At 42.4% G+C, this 17,575-nt stretch overlaps 2 protein-coding genes across 2 annotated transcripts; one reads left to right on the top strand and one right to left on the bottom strand.

Moving 5' to 3' along the window:
• The first annotated feature begins 1,281 nt into the window (after positions 1 to 1,281).
• Positions 1,282 to 7,224, top strand: LOC125509306 (O-fucosyltransferase family protein). Its single transcript, XM_048674251.2, has 9 exons — positions 1,282 to 2,024; positions 3,879 to 4,013; positions 4,106 to 4,175; positions 4,266 to 4,336; positions 4,420 to 4,508; positions 4,606 to 4,738; positions 4,818 to 5,050; positions 5,861 to 6,337; positions 6,477 to 7,224. The coding sequence occupies exons 1-9, from the start codon at positions 1,533 to 1,535 to the stop codon at positions 6,676 to 6,678; spliced, it is 1,902 nt and encodes a 633-aa protein (XP_048530208.1). The 5' UTR covers positions 1,282 to 1,532; the 3' UTR covers positions 6,679 to 7,224.
• A 1,506-nt stretch (positions 7,225 to 8,730) lies between these two features.
• Positions 8,731 to 16,317, bottom strand: LOC125509307 (Zn-dependent exopeptidases superfamily protein). The gene is made up of 11 exons (XM_048674252.2): positions 16,132 to 16,317; positions 15,881 to 16,019; positions 15,688 to 15,766; positions 15,310 to 15,512; positions 14,177 to 14,249; positions 13,536 to 13,622; positions 13,259 to 13,414; positions 10,662 to 10,838; positions 10,212 to 10,286; positions 9,990 to 10,130; positions 8,731 to 9,091 (listed from the first exon to the last, which is right to left on the bottom strand). The coding sequence occupies exons 1-11, from the start codon at positions 16,196 to 16,198 to the stop codon at positions 8,870 to 8,872; spliced, it is 1,419 nt and encodes a 472-aa protein (XP_048530209.2). The 5' UTR covers positions 16,199 to 16,317; the 3' UTR covers positions 8,731 to 8,869.
• Positions 16,318 to 17,575: the final 1,258 nt, after the last annotated feature.

The raw sequence follows: 17,575 nt of genomic DNA, 5'->3' as shown, positions 1-17,575 counted from the left end.
TATATGCAGACAGGTTATAAGGAGCAATATTGCAAAGTATATTACTCTGAAAGTATTTTTCTTCCTCGTGAGTTGAAAAGTGGGAAGATAAATATTTTGAAAGCAAAGTCATATGTGATGTGTGATATGTTCACAAAGTCTTTACCAAGTTCTTCATTCCAGAAATATGTTGTTGGAATTGGTATGAGATGACTTTGTTATTTGCAAGTTTCAGGGGGGAGTGTACTCCTGAACAATAACCTGTTCGAGATCTCTGGATTTTTGATATTGCACTCTTTTCCTTTATGAGTTTTTCCTATATGGTTTCTCATAGAAGGTTTTTAATGAGGCAATAGTAATACAAACATTGTAATGTGCCATTTTCTCCTTATTTTCCCACTGGGTTTTTGGAAGGAGTTTTTCATGGCATATTGTATATTTTTTCTTAATTTTTTCTGCAGGGTTTTTGAAGGGGATAATTCCAAGGATGATCAGTCACAAGGACAAACAAGGATTAGGGAAAGTGTTAGGATTAAATTATTTATATAATTGAGGTTAATCCTCGCTTGTACATAGCGCACGTACGGTTACCGATTCGGCAGCCGTCACGGCGTTTCCACACATCCCACTCTCGGGCGCGTCCCTTGCATGCGTCCTCTCCCCTTGTATATAAGATGTGACTATCAATGGAATTGATGCGGTTCATTCATTCTTACTTCTGTCTCTAAACACTTTGCATGTTGATCAATCAATAAAACAATACCCCCAACTTGACAAGTGGTGGTAGTAAACGAAGAACTATTTGATCAACGGTGGCTCCTGATCGTGAGCTTGATCCCATAAACGGCAAAAGGGTATGTGGAAAACCAAAACCCACGTAAACCATTTTGTGCATCAACTAGTAGAGACTACTCCCTCCGTTTCAAAATAAATGATTCAACTTTGTATTAACATAAAGTTGGGTCATCTATTTGAAACGGAGGGAATAGATAGCCCCAAAGTCCAAAGTAAACGCCTCCTTCCCCCTGGTTTCGTTTCGTCTCACTCTCACATGCAGCCATGCAGGATGGATGCAGCGTACCGGCCAAAGCACGCGCCGCGCACGTGACCGCGTCGACGTAATTGGCGCCCTTTTCCCCCCTTCGGACAATAACGGCCTTTATTAGGAGTACTACGTCGGAAAAACAAAGAAAAAATCAAAATCAAATCCCTAGTGCGGCGGCGTCGGCGGCGCCTCCAAATGGCATGGCAATGGCAGGGCCGTAATTAGCGCCCTCCGCCCTGGCCGTTTCCGTTTCCGCGCGTATCCCACTACGCTACGCGCCTCGCGTCGTCGCCGTCGCCCTCACGCGTCCTCCTCCCCGCCTTCCTCACTGCCCCATTCACTTCCCAACCGAGCTCCATTAATGGCGCCTCCCCTCATCTAGCCATATTATATCATATCATGGTACCGGGACGACCAGCTGGGGCACCACTCGGAACCCAGCGCCACTAGTTCGTCCAGGTCGAGGTCCTCGGACCGGGACTTGGACTGCTCGAGCCCCCCGCGCCACATGGGCTACCAACCAAAGCACGGCGGCGCCGCCTCCGGGGCCGCGGGCGGTGGTGGTGGAGCTGCCGGTTCCGGTGACCACCTCCCGCGCCTGCACAGCCCCCGCGTCGCCGGAGGCGGGTACATGACCCGCCGCGCCAACTCCTTCAAGCGCTGCCCCGGCGGCGAGATCGAGCTCCAGATCAGCGGCTCCCCGCGCTCGCCGCGGACCGACGGCCTGGGCAGCCCGCCCAAGGACGCGGCGGAGGCCTCCTCCTCCTCCAGCGCCTCCCCCGGCGGCCTCCACCACCAGCAGCAGCTCCGGTTCCGCCTCTTCAAGCGCCCGGGCGCCGGCGGGGGCGCCGGCGACGTCGTGCTGGGGCTGGGGATCCGGGAGAGGAGGAAGCTCGGCAACCTGCTCTTCTTCGCCTTCTGCGGCGTTTGCCTGCTTCTCGGCGTCGTCAAGATCTGGGCCGGCGGCCGGTCAGCGCTACCAGCTGGCGATGATTTGCAGGTATGTATGGAAGCTACAAATTGCATTCTTGTTTGGACTTCTCGCTGCCACTCGGGAATGTTCCTTCCGTGGGATCAATCAACGGACCTGGTGTTCGAACAAGTCTACATTTTTCTTCTTCTTTTGCACTGAGAATGTGTTTCCTTGCTACTTCTTAGTTCTTATCACGAACACATTTTTTTACGAAGAGTTGCGAAGATATAACGTTTCCCGTCTTGTAGTAATGATCTTGATTATGAAGTATGAACTGAGATGTTACGAGGACTAGCTAGAGTAATGGAAATCATGTTAAATTGTTAACTGTCTAGATTCACCGGTCACTCTTACATAATAACCTTTTTTTTTTCATGATCAATCATTGGCATTCTAAATTTAACATGCAATTTTGCCCAGTTCTCTACCATTTTTGTTGTTGTTCTGGACAAGTCAAACAAGAATTGAAAAAGAAATCTGATGGAATCTGATTCTCATTGTTAAAAGTAGTAAGAATCTGGGCATGTTTTAGCATAATGTAATGTGATGCTTATGCAATTGGTCTGCTTGAAAACTGCTAGGCTGGGTTTATTGTATTCTGTTGGACCTGGACAGCTAGAGTTTAATGTCCGGCCATCTTTCCTCGGCTTAAGTGTTGGATGAACTGGTCGGTGCATGCAATCAATGTGTTCTAGGCTTTGTAGCTCTATTTGGAACTTCTTAAGCAAGGATCTTTTAGCAGAAGCTTAGCATTTTTAGGACGTTTCCTCGTTTGTTGGAGGTTTTTTAGTCCCTTTCCAGTTCGTTTACTATTAAAGCACTTGTTACTTTTGGCGCTTGTAGCTGTTGGCAGTTGGTTGTTATAGGCTTTATGATCTTGTGGTCTATCCAAGTTGGGCAGAATATTCTTTATGTCCATAAGAACTTTGGAAGTATGTCTTACTGTCGTCTTCCATGGAGTATATTGTACTAGTAGGTATCCTTAGTTGGGCTTTTTCAGATCAATAGTCATCTTTAATTCAGGACTTCATTGGTGAAAATAAAATCTTCCGACTTCAACATTTCCTTCTAACAAATAGCCCTTGTTCTATATAGTGAGTGCTTTGGCGATGCAAATTTTAGGAAAACTAGTTTGATAAGTTATCTTTTAGCGTCCGTAACTCCGTACCCTAGACGCCTCGACAAAATTAGCTTCTAACTTGTTATATATAGTATCTATTCAAAGTGCAGATATACTGCATGGATGATTAAGGTGTCACAACATTTAAATATTCCATTACCACTATATAAAGATAGCATTGAAACTAATGCTAATAGCATGAAATTGCGCACAACCACAGCTGGGCAATTTTTTAAATTGGTAGAATCAAGGAATATCGAGTTGAAAATTGCATCAGGTTTCTTAACGCTAATAATCTTCTCATCCAGGTCTCTAACCAACCAGAACTAGATGGACAGATAACTCCTTTATTGTTCATAGAAAAACGTTGTACAGCTGATCTTTTACACTAAATGTCCGTCTTTATGTCAAAAGTTGGCAATTCGTCACCTAGTCTTGATTACATTCATATTAGTAGTACCTGAGATGTTGCAAGCTGATGACAAATTCAGTATGTGCACAAATTGAAAGTACTGATTGTACACTTACATGGCTTCGCTGTAGTTCAAAATCTGCATCATAGTATTAGCTGGGCATAGTTATAGTTATGAATATGATGAGCTTATTTGATTGTCTCAACATCACATGAAGTTTATGTTAATGAACGAAACTCTCTGGTATCCCAAGTTATTGATTTGATCAACAACTCTACGCCATAACATTTAGAGAAGAAAATATTTGGTATTACGATCTAAATTGTCATCATCTGTACATGTTTCTAGGATCTCTCTGTCTCCTTCTCCAGTGATAAAGGGCATCAAGTTAATCACTTTGGATATATGGGAGGGAAAGAGAGTGACAGGATGTTGATGACGGTGGAATCTAGCATTGGTGAAAGACAAAGCAGTGTGGTTGAGGCTAGTAATATATCGCTGCTAAACCTGTTCCTTTGTTCGATACATTAATTAGTGAAAGTAACCTTTTTTTTGCTTGTTTGTGCTTCATATAGGCTTCTGATGTCTGGTCTCAGCCAAGCAATGAAAATTTCAGACAATGCATTGTTTCAAACTCTCATAAAAGTAAGTTGGTTTATATCTCATAAACACATTTTTTTCTCTTCCTTATATGCATTTCTTAACATGATATGGTCACATGTTCTTAATTTGTAGAGCAAGATTCTCGCAGTAATGGCTACATTCTCATAAACGCAAATGGTGGTCTGAATCAAATGCGATTTGGGGTGTGATTACTATCATTTACAATAATTTTTGTGCAGCCATTAGTATTCTTTGCCATGGTATCTGAGTCTCTTTTACATCTCAGATATGTGACATGGTTGCTGTTGCTAAGATTTTGAAGGCAACACTGGTTCTACCTTCACTTGATCATACATCCTACTGGGCAGATGACAGGTTGGCCCCTTTAACCTTAACTGTTCATTCCTAATCGGCTAATCCCCTATATCTTGTTAATCAATGCACTCATATATCCCTTTCATCCATTTTTTAGTGAATTTAAGGATCTTTTCAATTGGAGACACTTCATTGAATCACTGAAAGAAGACATTGATATTGTTGAAACACTACCTCCTGCATACAAGCATATAGAGCCTCTGGCCAAAGCTCCGATATCCTGGTCAAAGGTTAAAAACTAGACTTTTTTTAATCTACATTTACATCGATATATGGTGGAAAGGCTCACTAAGTATTTTATCCTGGCAGGTGAATTATTACAGAGATGAAATACTCCCTCTCTTGAAGAAACACAGAGTCATTTACTTCACACATACAGATTCTCGCTTAGCAAATAACGACCTTCCTAGTTATATTCAGAAGCTAAGATGCCGAGTTAACTACAGATCTTTGAAGTATTCTCATACGATCGAAGATCTTGGTGCTACCTTAGTTTCGAGGATGCGCCAGGATGGAAGCCCATATCTTGCTCTTCATCTAAGGCAAGCTCTATGCTCCTACATTCATCTCAGGATGCTTCTGTCTGCACAATTTTTTTCCTCACTTTGTATACTTACCAACATTCTTCTAGTATTTTGGCATCTTGATTACCGCAATTTGTGTTGTAGCTTTGATTTATCATTTCCATCAGACCATGAAATGAAATCTTGGTTTACCTGTCTCCAAAATATACATGCAGCTGGAATTGGCTTGAACATATTAGTTTTCTGTCGGCATATTATGCAAGTCAACTGTTATGTCCGTGCTAGCACAGGTGAATCTATTAGGGCCTGTCTGTTGATCTTGCCAGTAAAGATAGGTGATTTCATGAACCCTGAATTGAAGTGAGTCTCATTTTAGTGATGTTTTATTGATAAATAGAGTGCCTATGTACATCACTGGTGAATGATCTAGGTGTGCTAGTTGGCACACATTTCACAAAATCATCTTGTGAAGAAGTTCTGGATTGCTTCAAATCATTAGGTTTATTGAGAAGTTCTACTATTGAGTTTTTGGAACTACAGCAGCAAACAATGCCACAGAACTGTGGCGCCAACATTCCAGAAGTTGTTGAGCTATGTTGTAGCCCAGCAGACCCTTTCTTGGAATCTTTTATAACATTTTAATGATTTACTGAACTCTCTCTAGATGCACCAGCTAAAACACTTAGAAGTGAGAAGCCATGTAGTACATACTGTGACATTTACTTCCACGAAAATAAAATGGGCTAACATTTATGTTGTTAGTTGTTCTTTTATGTACTTGAAACATGAGGGGGCTTTCTTTAACAAATTAACAACTATGTTTTGCAGGTATGAGAAGGATATGCTAGCTTTTACTGGTTGCAGCCATGGCTTGACATCGGATGAGGAAGAGGAGTTACGTAAGATGCGTTATGAGGTCAGTCATTGGAAAGAGAAAGACATTAACGGAACCGAGAGAAGAAGTATTGGTGGCTGTCCTTTGACTCCACGGGAAACTTCACTCCTGTTGAAAGGATTGGGTTTCACACAGAACACCAGAATTTACTTAGTTGCAGGAGAAGCCTTTGGCAATGGAAGCATGCAAGCGCTGCTGGACGATTTTCCCTATATCTATTCTCATTCTACCCTTGCAACAGAAGAGGAACTTGAGCCCTTCAAAAATCATCAAAACATGCTTGCTGGTCTTGACTATATTGTAGCTCTCCAGAGTGATGTCTTCATGTACACATACGATGGAAATATGGCTAAAGCTGTGCAAGGCCATAGGCGTTTCGAGGACTTCAGGAAGACAATTAACCCAGATAGGTAACACCTTTCCCTTGTTAGAAGTACTATATGTGTATGGTCATTTTACTTCTACACCCAATGACCCAAGAGGCAGTAACCCAATTTACAAGTACATATGTTCTCCTTTTTCTTTCTGAATGTGAAAGTTCTCCTGCAGGATGGATTTTGTGAACCTGGTAGATGAATTTGATGAAGGAAGGATCCCTTGGGAGGAATTCAGTTCAGAAGTGAAAAGGTTGCACAAAGATAGAACAGGAGCTCCATATTTCAGGGAGCCTGGAGAGTTTCCGAAGCTGGAGGAGTCTTTCTTTGCAAACCCCTTGCCTGGCTGTATATGTGAGAAACATGGTGACCAATGAACAAGTACCCAGCCCAATTGATGCTTCTTTGACAAGCTGTGCTAGCAGAGGATATAGGCCCTCTGCTTTCCTGCCAGCTGCAGCATGCACAGTTTGTTCGTCCCTGATCATTTGTAGTCGAGACACGGGCGTTTGCGCCTACATTTTCAAGGGCATCCCCTGAAGTTCAGTGCAAGAAAATTTTGACAGGCGATCAACATATTCAAGCGATTGGCGGTGGTAAACTAATTTTCATACGACCAAAGCACGTGGGGGTGAGGCATGTCGCAGCGATCTGAAGCAGTATATAAGAAGTAACTACGAGTTGGCGGAGTACGTGTAGGTATCCCTGGTATATGTTCTTTTCTTTGTTGCACTTATATTGTGCCGATTACTGCTGTTGCTGCTAAGTACGAGTAGTATTTTGTGTAGACAACATTGGATGTACGCGGTTGTTCAAAATGTGGGTAACCTTTTGCCCCTACCTGTACAACTGGAAATTTTGCCACTTGTATTTTGTTCAGTATATGAAGAAATATACAATGGAGAGGCTCACATCGAATACTACTTATCCTGTTTCTGTACCGATTCTTCAAGAACTCATGCTCATTAGCAGCTGTACATTATGGATCTCCTGGAGGCTAGAATTGCCTTTATGCAACCGTAATTCACCCCTGAACTTATGCTCCTCGCGCCGATTTCAGTTGCTCACTAACTTCAGCATGATGGGTATTTCTTCACAGAGGCTGTGGAAGAAACATTGAGGTTCCAGAATTATGTGCTGTGAGCTTGTGAAGCGGTCTGCCTAAGTCACATGATGTAAAGCAAATTTACATCAAGTACATATGATGGTCCGCTCCTCTCCCACCTGGTTGGTGTAGTTACCGAGGTGCATAACCTGAGTTGAATTGGAAGGTGCATAACCTGAGTTTATGTTTTGTGACTTCACAGTGTCTACGTGAAAATCTAAATTTCATTCCTCAAAAAGGAAACAAAAAAACATTCATAAAGGCAAAGATCTTCACTCCAACTTGAGTTTTCACATGAGGCATGTTTTGTAATACCTTAGGTGATTCAGATTTGGCTAAACATACACACGTTGGTGACTGTCTGAGAACATGATTAGATTTTGTGGTGATTTTACCTCCTTCATTTTCTAGTGTTCGCAAAGCATAACTAAAACTTGAGAGAGAGAGCTTTACTAATCTATCTTCTCTTAAAGGATTAAGACCTCCCAAGGAAGAACCCTATGGATTTCATGACCTCTATCTATCCTTGAGATTTGAGGACGAATACCACCAAGACCTCCATCACTCCTAGAGATTTGGGCAAGAATTACCTGCTATTTACCTTTATTTCCTTTGTTGTTTTTGGATCTAAGACGCACCTCTTAGATTGAATTGGGTTTTGAGGAGTAATTGGTATGGATCTTGTTCTTGAGTGATTTACTCTTATATTTTCCCTTTGATTGCCCTTGATCCTTGTGTTTCTTCTCAAAACACCTCCAATTCATGAAGATTGGACCACCTTTGCGGCTTGCCCCTTATCAGTGTGCCAACAAGAGAGACTTGGCAGAGGGTTTTCAGTGAACTTCAGATCAATGTTATCTGCACCACACCGATTGACACGCTCGAGAAATGGTGGCTTACTGCTCACAAGAATTTTCAATAAAAGGACAAAAGGAGCTTCAACTCATTGGTGATTCTCATCCCTTGGCACCTTTGGAAATAAAGAAACGATCGAGTCTTCACCGACCACAGGCACTCTACTGAGTGGGCATATTGGAATTAGGCAGATTTGTTATAAGATGGTTATAGTTTAGAGTGTTGGTGGGGTCTGTGTTGTGCTAAACGCGCACATTTCAGCGTAAGGGTGTTGTAAAACTATTTCTGCCTACGGTACACCTTTGGCGTACTCTCTAAAGCTGTGTTCAGTTGACAGGTATTTGAAGGGGGATTGGCCGGGATTGAGTGGATTTAATCCCCTACAACTTACAAATTAATGAAATGGTGCATATTCTCAAGCTAGAAAAACGTGAGTGAACATATAAATATGCTAGTCATTCTCCAAACAAGAAAGAAAAACATGCATATTTTCCATGATTTATTCACGTCTTCACTAACATACATAATCTGACATTACTAATTATTCATTGTAGCTGTGATTGTAGAAGTACAGGTTCTGCTGACCCAATATGGTTGCCTACTACACCTCAGCAGTCTACTTTGACTTTGTTGTCCAATTCAGTGAATTCTTCAAAATATGCCTTGAGGTGTTCATATGAGTAGTTGACGTCGTCAACGGCGCACATCTCCCTGATGCTGTGCATAGACAATTGTGGTGCTCCAATATCCACAGTACGAATACCAACACCGCTGGCGAGTATTGGCCCGATTGTTGACCCACAAGCCATGTCGTTGCGAACAACAAAATCCTGCAAAAATAAAGTCGTTTTCATAGATGAAAAAAGTAAGATGTAATCAGGTACCAAGATCGGCGATTGGCTAATGATCTGGAACCACCCACCAGTCCAAGAGCTTATCTAATAAGTTGTATTTTTACTTCTTTCTCTAGATGTCGATGCAGCCTAATATCTTTGACTATTGCTTATTCTAAATATGCTACAGAAATTATTTGTATAGTCATATGGGATAGAGGTACTTCTAATACACAAATCAAAGTATTATGTAAATTAGGTTAAAGTTTTAAAACATAGACAATATGATTGCTAAAATGATACGTGTCTTCGTGGAGCTGCCCAGGATATATGTTTGGTGGAGCTAAAACGACATGTATCTTGGTGGAGCTGCCTAGTATATATGTTTGGTGGAGCTCAAAGCAATGCTTTACTGGGCAAACTTGTTCATACGAATTGGCTCTCCTAATAAGTAGAAAACATTTTATTATTCCTCCTTTTTTTCCACGTGGTCCACTAGATAGTACTCCCATTGTTCCAAATTAATTGAAATTCTAGCTTTGTCCTAAGTCACATTTCTTTAAGTTTGACCAGGCCTATAGAGAAATATATCAGCATCTACAATGCCAATTAACTTAATTAGACTCATCATAAAATATACTCCTCCCAAAATAAGTGTCTCAACTTTGTACTAACTCTAGTACAAAGTTGTACTAAGTTTGAGACACTTATTTTGGGGCGGAGGAAGTATATTGTTGTTGTTGTTGTCGGCATGAAAACAACATAAGAGTAGGGGGTATCTTGTCGTTAGTACTCTTATTTTGCAATCACAAAATCAAGTATAAGTTGAGAAGGGCAATTATGGCAAGCTAATCCACAATTGTAATAGGGGTTCCTCCTTTTTATATGTACTAACCTGGATAGGTAACTGGTGCCTCTCAGCAATTTCTCGGAAAATAAAAGCTGTCACGGCATTTGTAGCATATCGTTGATTAGCATTGTGCTTAATCACAAGTCCACCATGCAACTTTGGCTGGTGGTTCTCCTCGTGCTTTTCCTGGAAAGATAGATCATTTTCTATCAGAATATTACTGCATACCTGTGAACCCATAAACTGATCCAAAAATACTATTATTACCATATAATTGGGGTGCAAGGCATGAGCCATATCTGCAGATACAAGGAAACTCCTTTGAATAGCCTTTTCTAGCAACTAAAAAAAATGAAAGCAGATAGTCAGAATATGGAACTCAACTTGGAGCAATAAACTACACACAATCTGGCATAAATCATTTAAAGTGAAGTTGAATCATAAAAGAAATGTGTATACCTGAGCAGGGAAGGTACTTTTTTTACGAATGAAGAGTTATGGACAAATTAACTTAAAATTGAATTCCATTAAGGGTGTGCAATAACTGTTATAATAATTTTAAATAAATGAATATTATAGGTCGTGCCATGGATGGTTAGCAGATAAGCAGAAACAAAATGATGACATAAAATCAGGTAATGTGAAAAATCAAATCCAATAGCCAGCTGAAATAAAGTCAGTGGATTGGGTGCTGGGTGAAGGAAATTAGTTTTGTACCTTGGAATTTGAATGGTTAAAGCAGCATGTGATTCTTGTTAAAGCATCCAGCATTGCAGGCGAACCAGCTCCCTGAGCCGAATCAGAACCAACCTCCTCATGATCAAATAGAGCCACCATCCTGACGCCAGATTCATGATCAAGAGAGTGGTCGGTAGAAGTTGACTCCACCAGGGCCTGAAAAAGTATTGGACAACTCGTTATATCGGGACTTTGTTGCAAAATAAGGACAGTAATACGTATTTGTTAGAAACTGAAGTGTGTTAGCTTCATTGACCAACTACACTTTGTATATTATTAGAATCATAGGGATCATACGCATGTCGTGGAACAATTAATATCATAAAGAACAACCAAATTATGATATCAAAATTATAATTAGTAGTAATCAACTCTTATCACAACCAGGATTGCAATTCTTGACAAGGGGGTTTCTGTGTGGTCAAATCAAGAACAAATCAAAGGTGGTATATGAGGGAATGTAGAAGCAATGGGTACAATCATCCATGAGAAAATGAGCTATTGTAGGGAGTACGAGTATCCAAATCCAGCAACACTATAAGCTTCATAAAGTGTTGTTTGGGCCTTTGAGGCGTTTTCCCCATTTTCTCCTAAATTGCAGAATCCACACATTTTTGTGTTGTAACATCCTAGGTTTGGGTGTGTGTGACCATCACCTATAAGCAAGATAAAGACTTGGTGTGTTTCAACATGGATCTTTTGCTTCTTATTTGGATTTTGTTGCCTAAACAAGTAAAATTCTGCAAAGGCAAACTTGGTAACTTAAAAATCTTTAAAAATCACCTGAGTTCATAAAAGGGCATCTTGGACCATGTAATATTTTTTCTGAGATAATTGGTGGCCCAAGACTAACTCAAAATGTTATTAGCACATAAACCCTAAAAACAAGGGTATGTTATTAGCACAAAAATCCTAGAAAATAAATCTTAGCTTAGTTTGGATTCCCCAAAGCCATCTAGGCCAAAAACTCACCAAGTCCCTTCTCAAAAAGTTTGAAATCTGGTCAAACCAGTTTGGCTCGAACTTTGACCAAATCTTCTGAAAAATACCAGTATGAACCAGGAACCTCCTAGACATCAAGTTCAAGCCAGTAACTTAGCCCGCAACCCCCTACACAAGTTCAAACCAGGAAGTTGCCAACCATGCACTTCCCAGATTCATACCTTATGTTTGAATTTGAACTCAAACCCATTCGACCAAACCAGCAACAAATTAGCTTCTAGAAGCTTGGCTCTGGCAAGTATGGGACCCGCATCTAATAGTGAATCGAGCCACAGGGCCACACCAAATGCTCCACGGCGCAGGCGGAGCTCACGCATGCCGAGGCCACGAGCAGGCGCTCGACCCAATTCACGTGCCTGCAGCACCAGAGGAGGCCGTTGAAGCCCCCTGTCCCCATCCTAACACACAGAGGACCAGCCAAACGACGAGGAGCTTTTTCCCCTGGCACCAGCCCATGTGGTAACTGTCCAACCAGAGCGCTCTGTCGCATGTTGCAGTCGGTGCAAAATCGCACCCGCCAGCCGAGAGGATCTCTCCCTCATGTCGTCCTTATTTCCCCCTGCGTCAGCCAAGCCTCAGCTCGCTCCCCTCTCTTCTCTCCCCTACAAACCCACGGAGAGAGCCTTGCCAACGAGCTGGCTGGAATTCATGAGGCCCCGCTCGACAGACTCTCTTTCACTTCTACCTGCACAAGAGCACCCCCTACTCTTATAAAAGCTAACCCCCCCCCCCCCTGCACGCTCGTCTCTCCAGGATCTCCCGTGATGCCGATCTCCTAGCTATCGTGCCCCGTGCCCTCATAGATGTCGTGATCTCTGAAAATCCCTAATGCTTTGATCGTCATAGCTTTCATTGGACTTTTGTATGCCTTTGTTGGCTTTTGGGTTAGGTTTTTTGTTTTGGCATTTGTTTGCCTGATACTACTGGTACCTGTTCTCGCTGTATGGACCTGCTGGCAGGCTTCGTTTCTGAGTAAATGGAGCATGGGAGCTCTTTCCCTGTTGGTCTAAAAATAAGGTAGCCCTGCTCACCCCCCAAACTAGGGCACCCAAATTATAGCCTCCCCGTCGCCCCTCGCACAACAACCAGACATCATCCATGGAGAGCTACCTCCAACCACTCAGAGCGCCACCCAAGCACCCCCCACCACCTTTGCACACCCCCAATTGACTCCCAGCCGAAGGACAACCCCTGGGAGCCCGTCTTCCTTGACTCGGGCAGCACACTCCGTCGCACTGCTGGGAGGTTGCTCCGCCCGATACGGTAAGCCCGCATCTGATTCCTTCCGAGTCCTAGCCCCTTCAACCCTTTCTAAACCAACGTCATACTCTTTTCCAGCAGTCGCGAGGCAGAGCGAGGCCAGCAACTCCACATCTAGGTCAGTCACATGGGCTGGGCCTTATGGGACAAGTGGAGATGGGCCAGGCCCATACCGGTTCAACAGAGAGAGACATGTATGCAAAAATATTTGAAATAGTGTGAGATGAAAAGAATTTTAGTACTTTCAAAACATGTGGAATATGCAAATATGGTCTCCATAGTCTACATGCAAAAACTTAAATGGAGAAACAAACCTTCAGTGAACAAAATGACATGCAAAGGTTGTCAAGCCTTCCCGAAAAGATGAATTCTTTCATGGCACCTGCTACAACGCTTGGTTGGGTGTCACACAGCTGCAGCTCGAAATCACAGATCTCATCAACTTCACAATTAGCCTCTTTAGCAATCAACTGCAAAAAAATGAAAGCAACATACATTAAGTAAAAATTAAAACATACTTTCAAATCCAAGGGCTCTTGATATTTAATAAGTGAGAATGTTTGGCTCCACGTAATGTTAGAAATACATAACCTGCAACAATAGTGGATGGTGCTTTGTGTTTTCGCCACCGGATGACTCCCCTGGAACATTTCCTTCCACTAATTTCTGCATTTCATGCTGCAAAGAAAAAAAAGTTTGAATCAAGATTCGAATTTTCAAAGCAAACAAAAGAAGATAAGCGTTCTATGGTTCTTTTATCGTAATAGTTTAATTCTAAATAATTAAAGGACAATAATGGCATTCTTATGAACATATTAATTTCAAAATTTAACATTTTCTGGATAAACTAGGTGGAGCATTCTAAGATAACGAAAGAGGCCTGAAGTTTTGCACTATTAATCATTTGAAGAAATTGATACTACACAGTTTTGTTCAGAACGTGTGAACATGAAGAAGAGTAGAAGACATGTACACAATGTGCAAGCAAGTGTTGCTTCTTACATAAAGAATACAACATCACAAGGTGTATCAATATCCTAGCGGAACAACTGACATTGATGTTATACAGAGGCTATGCCTCTTCAAACTGAAAATTATGGTGAAATAACAAAAAATTCATGCTAGTTAATTCCTTGGCTCAAAGATATTATGCCCATCATCAAGTACAATAAATAACAAAGAAGCTGACTGAAAACACGAAGATCAGATTCTGATCAATGCAGTCAAATCACCTTAATCAATGTGCCCAGCACTGGGACAAGATGATTCTGATTGTTAATCTTGAGACCTTCCGAGGAGATAGTCCTGCGCAAAATATGAATAAGACACATGAGAAGTATTATTGTAAGTATGTAATAGACTAAGCGTCCAAAACACCAGGGTTAAATCCAAACATAGGTTGCATTATACTCCCCCTGTCCCAAAATAAGTGTCTCAACTTTATACTAACTTTAGTACAAAGTTGTACTAGAGTTGAGACACTTATTTTGGGACGGAGGGAGTAGTGCGTAATTCCATAATGAGGCTACGATTATTTAGTACTGGCACCGTGACATAGCAAATTAAGTACTCCCTCCGATCCAAAATAAGTGTCTATGGTTTTAGCTTAAAGGTAACCACGACACTTATTTTGGATCAGAGGGAGTATATAATATTTTCAGAACTTCCATTCAAGCAATATATGAAAGCTGAATTGGAAGTTTCACATACCCCTTAGGTGAGGCACTAAAAGATAATCTTTAATTCTACATCTAGCACTGCAATCTGTAAACAACTAGTGATAATACTTCACAAATACATAAGTTCAAAAAGTGGAGAACAATGATACCGAATTTACATTGCAGTACGGACCAGATATCAAAACCAATGTTTAGCTATTTCTCTTCGTGCAAAAGAACAGGATGAAACTTCCAGAATAGTGTTCTAAACTATAGGCCCAAAATGCTCTTCTACTATATTGGATAATATGATCCAACTGGATGAACTACCGAGTAACAAGGCACGATAATGAAAGCCCTTCAGTTTAAGGAAACACACGATAACTAGTTTTTCCAAGTTTTATACGAGAGTATGAAACTTATGTGGTTGTACAAAGGATAATTCAAGGTTGTCTTTTAGATGATGCATGAGATACAAGGGTTAACACAAGAAACTGAATGGAGATACAGAAGTGCAATATTTGCAATCTAAAGATCATTTCCTTTGACTGTTTTCATAGGCTTCATTCATTATAACAATCTTAGGATTCATTCATTGCATAATAAAAAGCTCTCAAATGCAAGAACTGCTCCAAAATGAAGGAGTAATTTTCAAAGGCTTCACAATACTGAAATATCTGTACTAAAAAAGAGTTTTTATCACCAACCTGTCTAGGTGAATAGCCAAAGTGGGGATTCTCATGATAGGCTCTTGCACTCTTACAAGCTTATGTCCATAAGAGACCACACCGTCCTTCTTCTCTCGCACAAGCACCCTACCAGCAATGGTAAGATCACGGTCAAACCATGTATACCACAATCCACCTCCATAGGTTTGGACTCCAACCTCAAGATAACCTCCCTTGGTTATCTGTGAAAGAAGAAGCAAGATTCTGTTAGTAAATCATCAAAATCTAGCACCTAATAAGTAAGACTAAACAGCAAACTAGGATATCTGATTGATAAATGAACCGCTGTTCCTGCAAAGCATTGTCAGTCGATGTTTCAGGACACAACTGCTCTGAAATCAATAACTAAGAGCTCACCTTGGTGACAGGCTTGAGCTTCAGGCATGGACTGTCCGTATGTGCGCCAATGATGTGGAACCCATTACCGGCAACGTACCTACCAAACATCGACACCAGATTGTATTGGATTAGATTCATTTTTCCATTTACAAAAGAGTGTGCATTTTGTGTCGGGAAACCGAAGGAGAGGAAGTGGATAGAGCGGGCTCACTTGGCGCCGATAGCGAAGGCGACGATGGCGGAGTGGTTGCGTGTGAAGAAGTACTTCCGGCCGGGCTGAAGCCCCGTCCACTCCTCCCGCTCCGAAAGCTGCTCGAACCCCGCCGCCTTCAGCAGTCGCTTCGCCTCATCTTCTCCCGCCGGAAGCAGCAGCAGGAGATAGATCCAGTCCAGATCAGTTCAGTTCAGTTCACGTCACGTCAGTCACGAACAAGCGAGAAGGAAGCGGGACAGGACGCGTACCGACGGCGTGGAAAGCGGTGGGCGAGGCGTTGAGAAAGTCGACGAGGTCGGAGACGACGGCGGCCATGGGCGGCGGGATGCGCTAGGGGCGGAACCGCGGAGGTGGGAACTGAAGGAAACACGATCGGTCGGAACGTTGCTCCGCCGTATCTCGTATTATTATGTGTAGCACGACTTCGAATACGAGCAATTTGATAAAATGACACATTTTTCCTTGTACTTTGATCCAATGACACGACTTTTTTTTATTAGATTAAATAGCACACTTTTCATTCATAGCTGGATAAAATGGCACAAACTGAGTTTTTTCTCCTTTTCCAAGTCTGAGCCCACACGTCATAATACTTTGGACGAATTTGCCCTTCTGTCTGGTCAACCGGTTCCATTGAAACAGAGGAAAGGAGACTATGCCAAAAAAGATCAGAGGAGACGAATGACCCAGAGAAACGATCAAAACAGAGACGAACGATCCCGAGGAGACTCACAGGTTCCCTCCCATCCCGTCTCTCCCTTCATCTCTCTCTCTATTATATCTCTCTCTCTCCTTCTAATTCGATTCAATAAGCATGTAAATTAAAGCTAAATTTCTTCAGGACCGGGCATCAATACAAGCTGAATTTCTTCACAGGAAAAAGCATCTGTAGCTTTTAGACAGCTGAACGGGCAATCAAAATTAAAAGCTAAATTCAGGCCAGCGGCATGAGTTTCATCAGGTAGACTGCTAAAGCTAGCACTACAGCGGCGAGCAGCTACAGCCAACTACAATTGCAAGCAGCTACGAACACGTGCTACAGTCAGGACTCGAACATGTCCAGCGAGGGACCTGGACTACGACGCGCTGCAGGGAACTTGAAGTGGCGGCACCCTTCTTCTCCTGCATGGGTGAGGGAGCGGCCGGAGCGTGGTGGACGGCGGCGCCCTTCTTCTCCGACACGCCAAGGGAGCGGTCGGAGTGCGGCGGACAGCAGAGCGTCCTCCACAGGAACGGGCGCGGCGCGGTGAGGTGGTGGCGCCGGGGAGTAGCGGCGAGGATTCATAGTTGTGGGGAAGAAGCACACCGAACCAGTAGCGGCGAGGATTCATAGCTGTGCTTGGCTCCGAACCAGTTGACCAAGAAGAAAGGACAAAATAGTCCAAAATATTATGACTTGTGTGCCCAGACTTGAAAAAGGAAAAAAGACTCAGTTTGTGTCATTTTATCCAGCTATGAATCAAAAGTGTGTTGTTTAATCCAATAAAAAAAGATGTGCCATTGGATCAAAGTACGAGGAAAAGTGTGCCATTTTATCAAATTGCTCCTTCAAATACGGAGCGTATTACAATGTGTATCCCCGAGGTCTTCAAAGCGGATACGGACCTGCGAATCAACCTGTGGTTGAGTTGGTTAGGGCATCTCCAGCCGCGCTCCAGGAAGGCCTCATCAGGCGATTTTTTCGTGCCGACG

The sequence above is a fragment of the Triticum urartu genome, chromosome 5A (genome assembly GCF_056163025.1).
Source record: "Triticum urartu cultivar PI428250 chromosome 5A, HENAU_Tu73, whole genome shotgun sequence".
Taxonomy (NCBI): Eukaryota; Viridiplantae; Streptophyta; class Magnoliopsida; order Poales; family Poaceae; genus Triticum; species Triticum urartu.
Note: the sequence above shows the minus strand (reverse complement) of the source record. Positions and strands in the feature narration are given on the sequence as shown.

What these genes read in the sequence shown, in the direction of transcription:
- LOC125509306 (XM_048674251.2), top strand. Translation starts at nt 1,533, where the DNA reads ATGGGCTACCAACCAAAGCACGGCGGCGCCGCCTCCGGGGCCGCGGGC. An exon ending in GACAAAGCAGTGTGGTTGAG is followed by an intron (nt 4,014 to 4,105) that starts GCTAGTAATATA and finishes TGCTTCATATAG; the next exon opens with GCTTCTGATGTCTGGTCTCA. An exon ending in TGTTTCAAACTCTCATAAAA is followed by an intron (nt 4,176 to 4,265) that starts GTAAGTTGGTTT and finishes CTTAATTTGTAG; the next exon opens with AGCAAGATTCTCGCAGTAAT.
- LOC125509307 (XM_048674252.2), bottom strand. Translation starts at nt 16,198, where the DNA reads ATGGCCGCCGTCGTCTCCGACCTCGTCGACTTTCTCAACGCCTCGCCC. An exon ending in CACCGCTTTCCACGCCGTCG is followed by an intron (nt 16,020 to 16,131) that starts GTACGCGTCCTG and finishes CGGCGGGAGAAG; the next exon opens with ATGAGGCGAAGCGACTGCTG. An exon ending in CCTTGCACCCCAATTATATG is followed by an intron (nt 10,131 to 10,211) that starts GTAATAATAGTA and finishes CTATCTTTCCAG; the next exon opens with GAAAAGCACGAGGAGAACCA.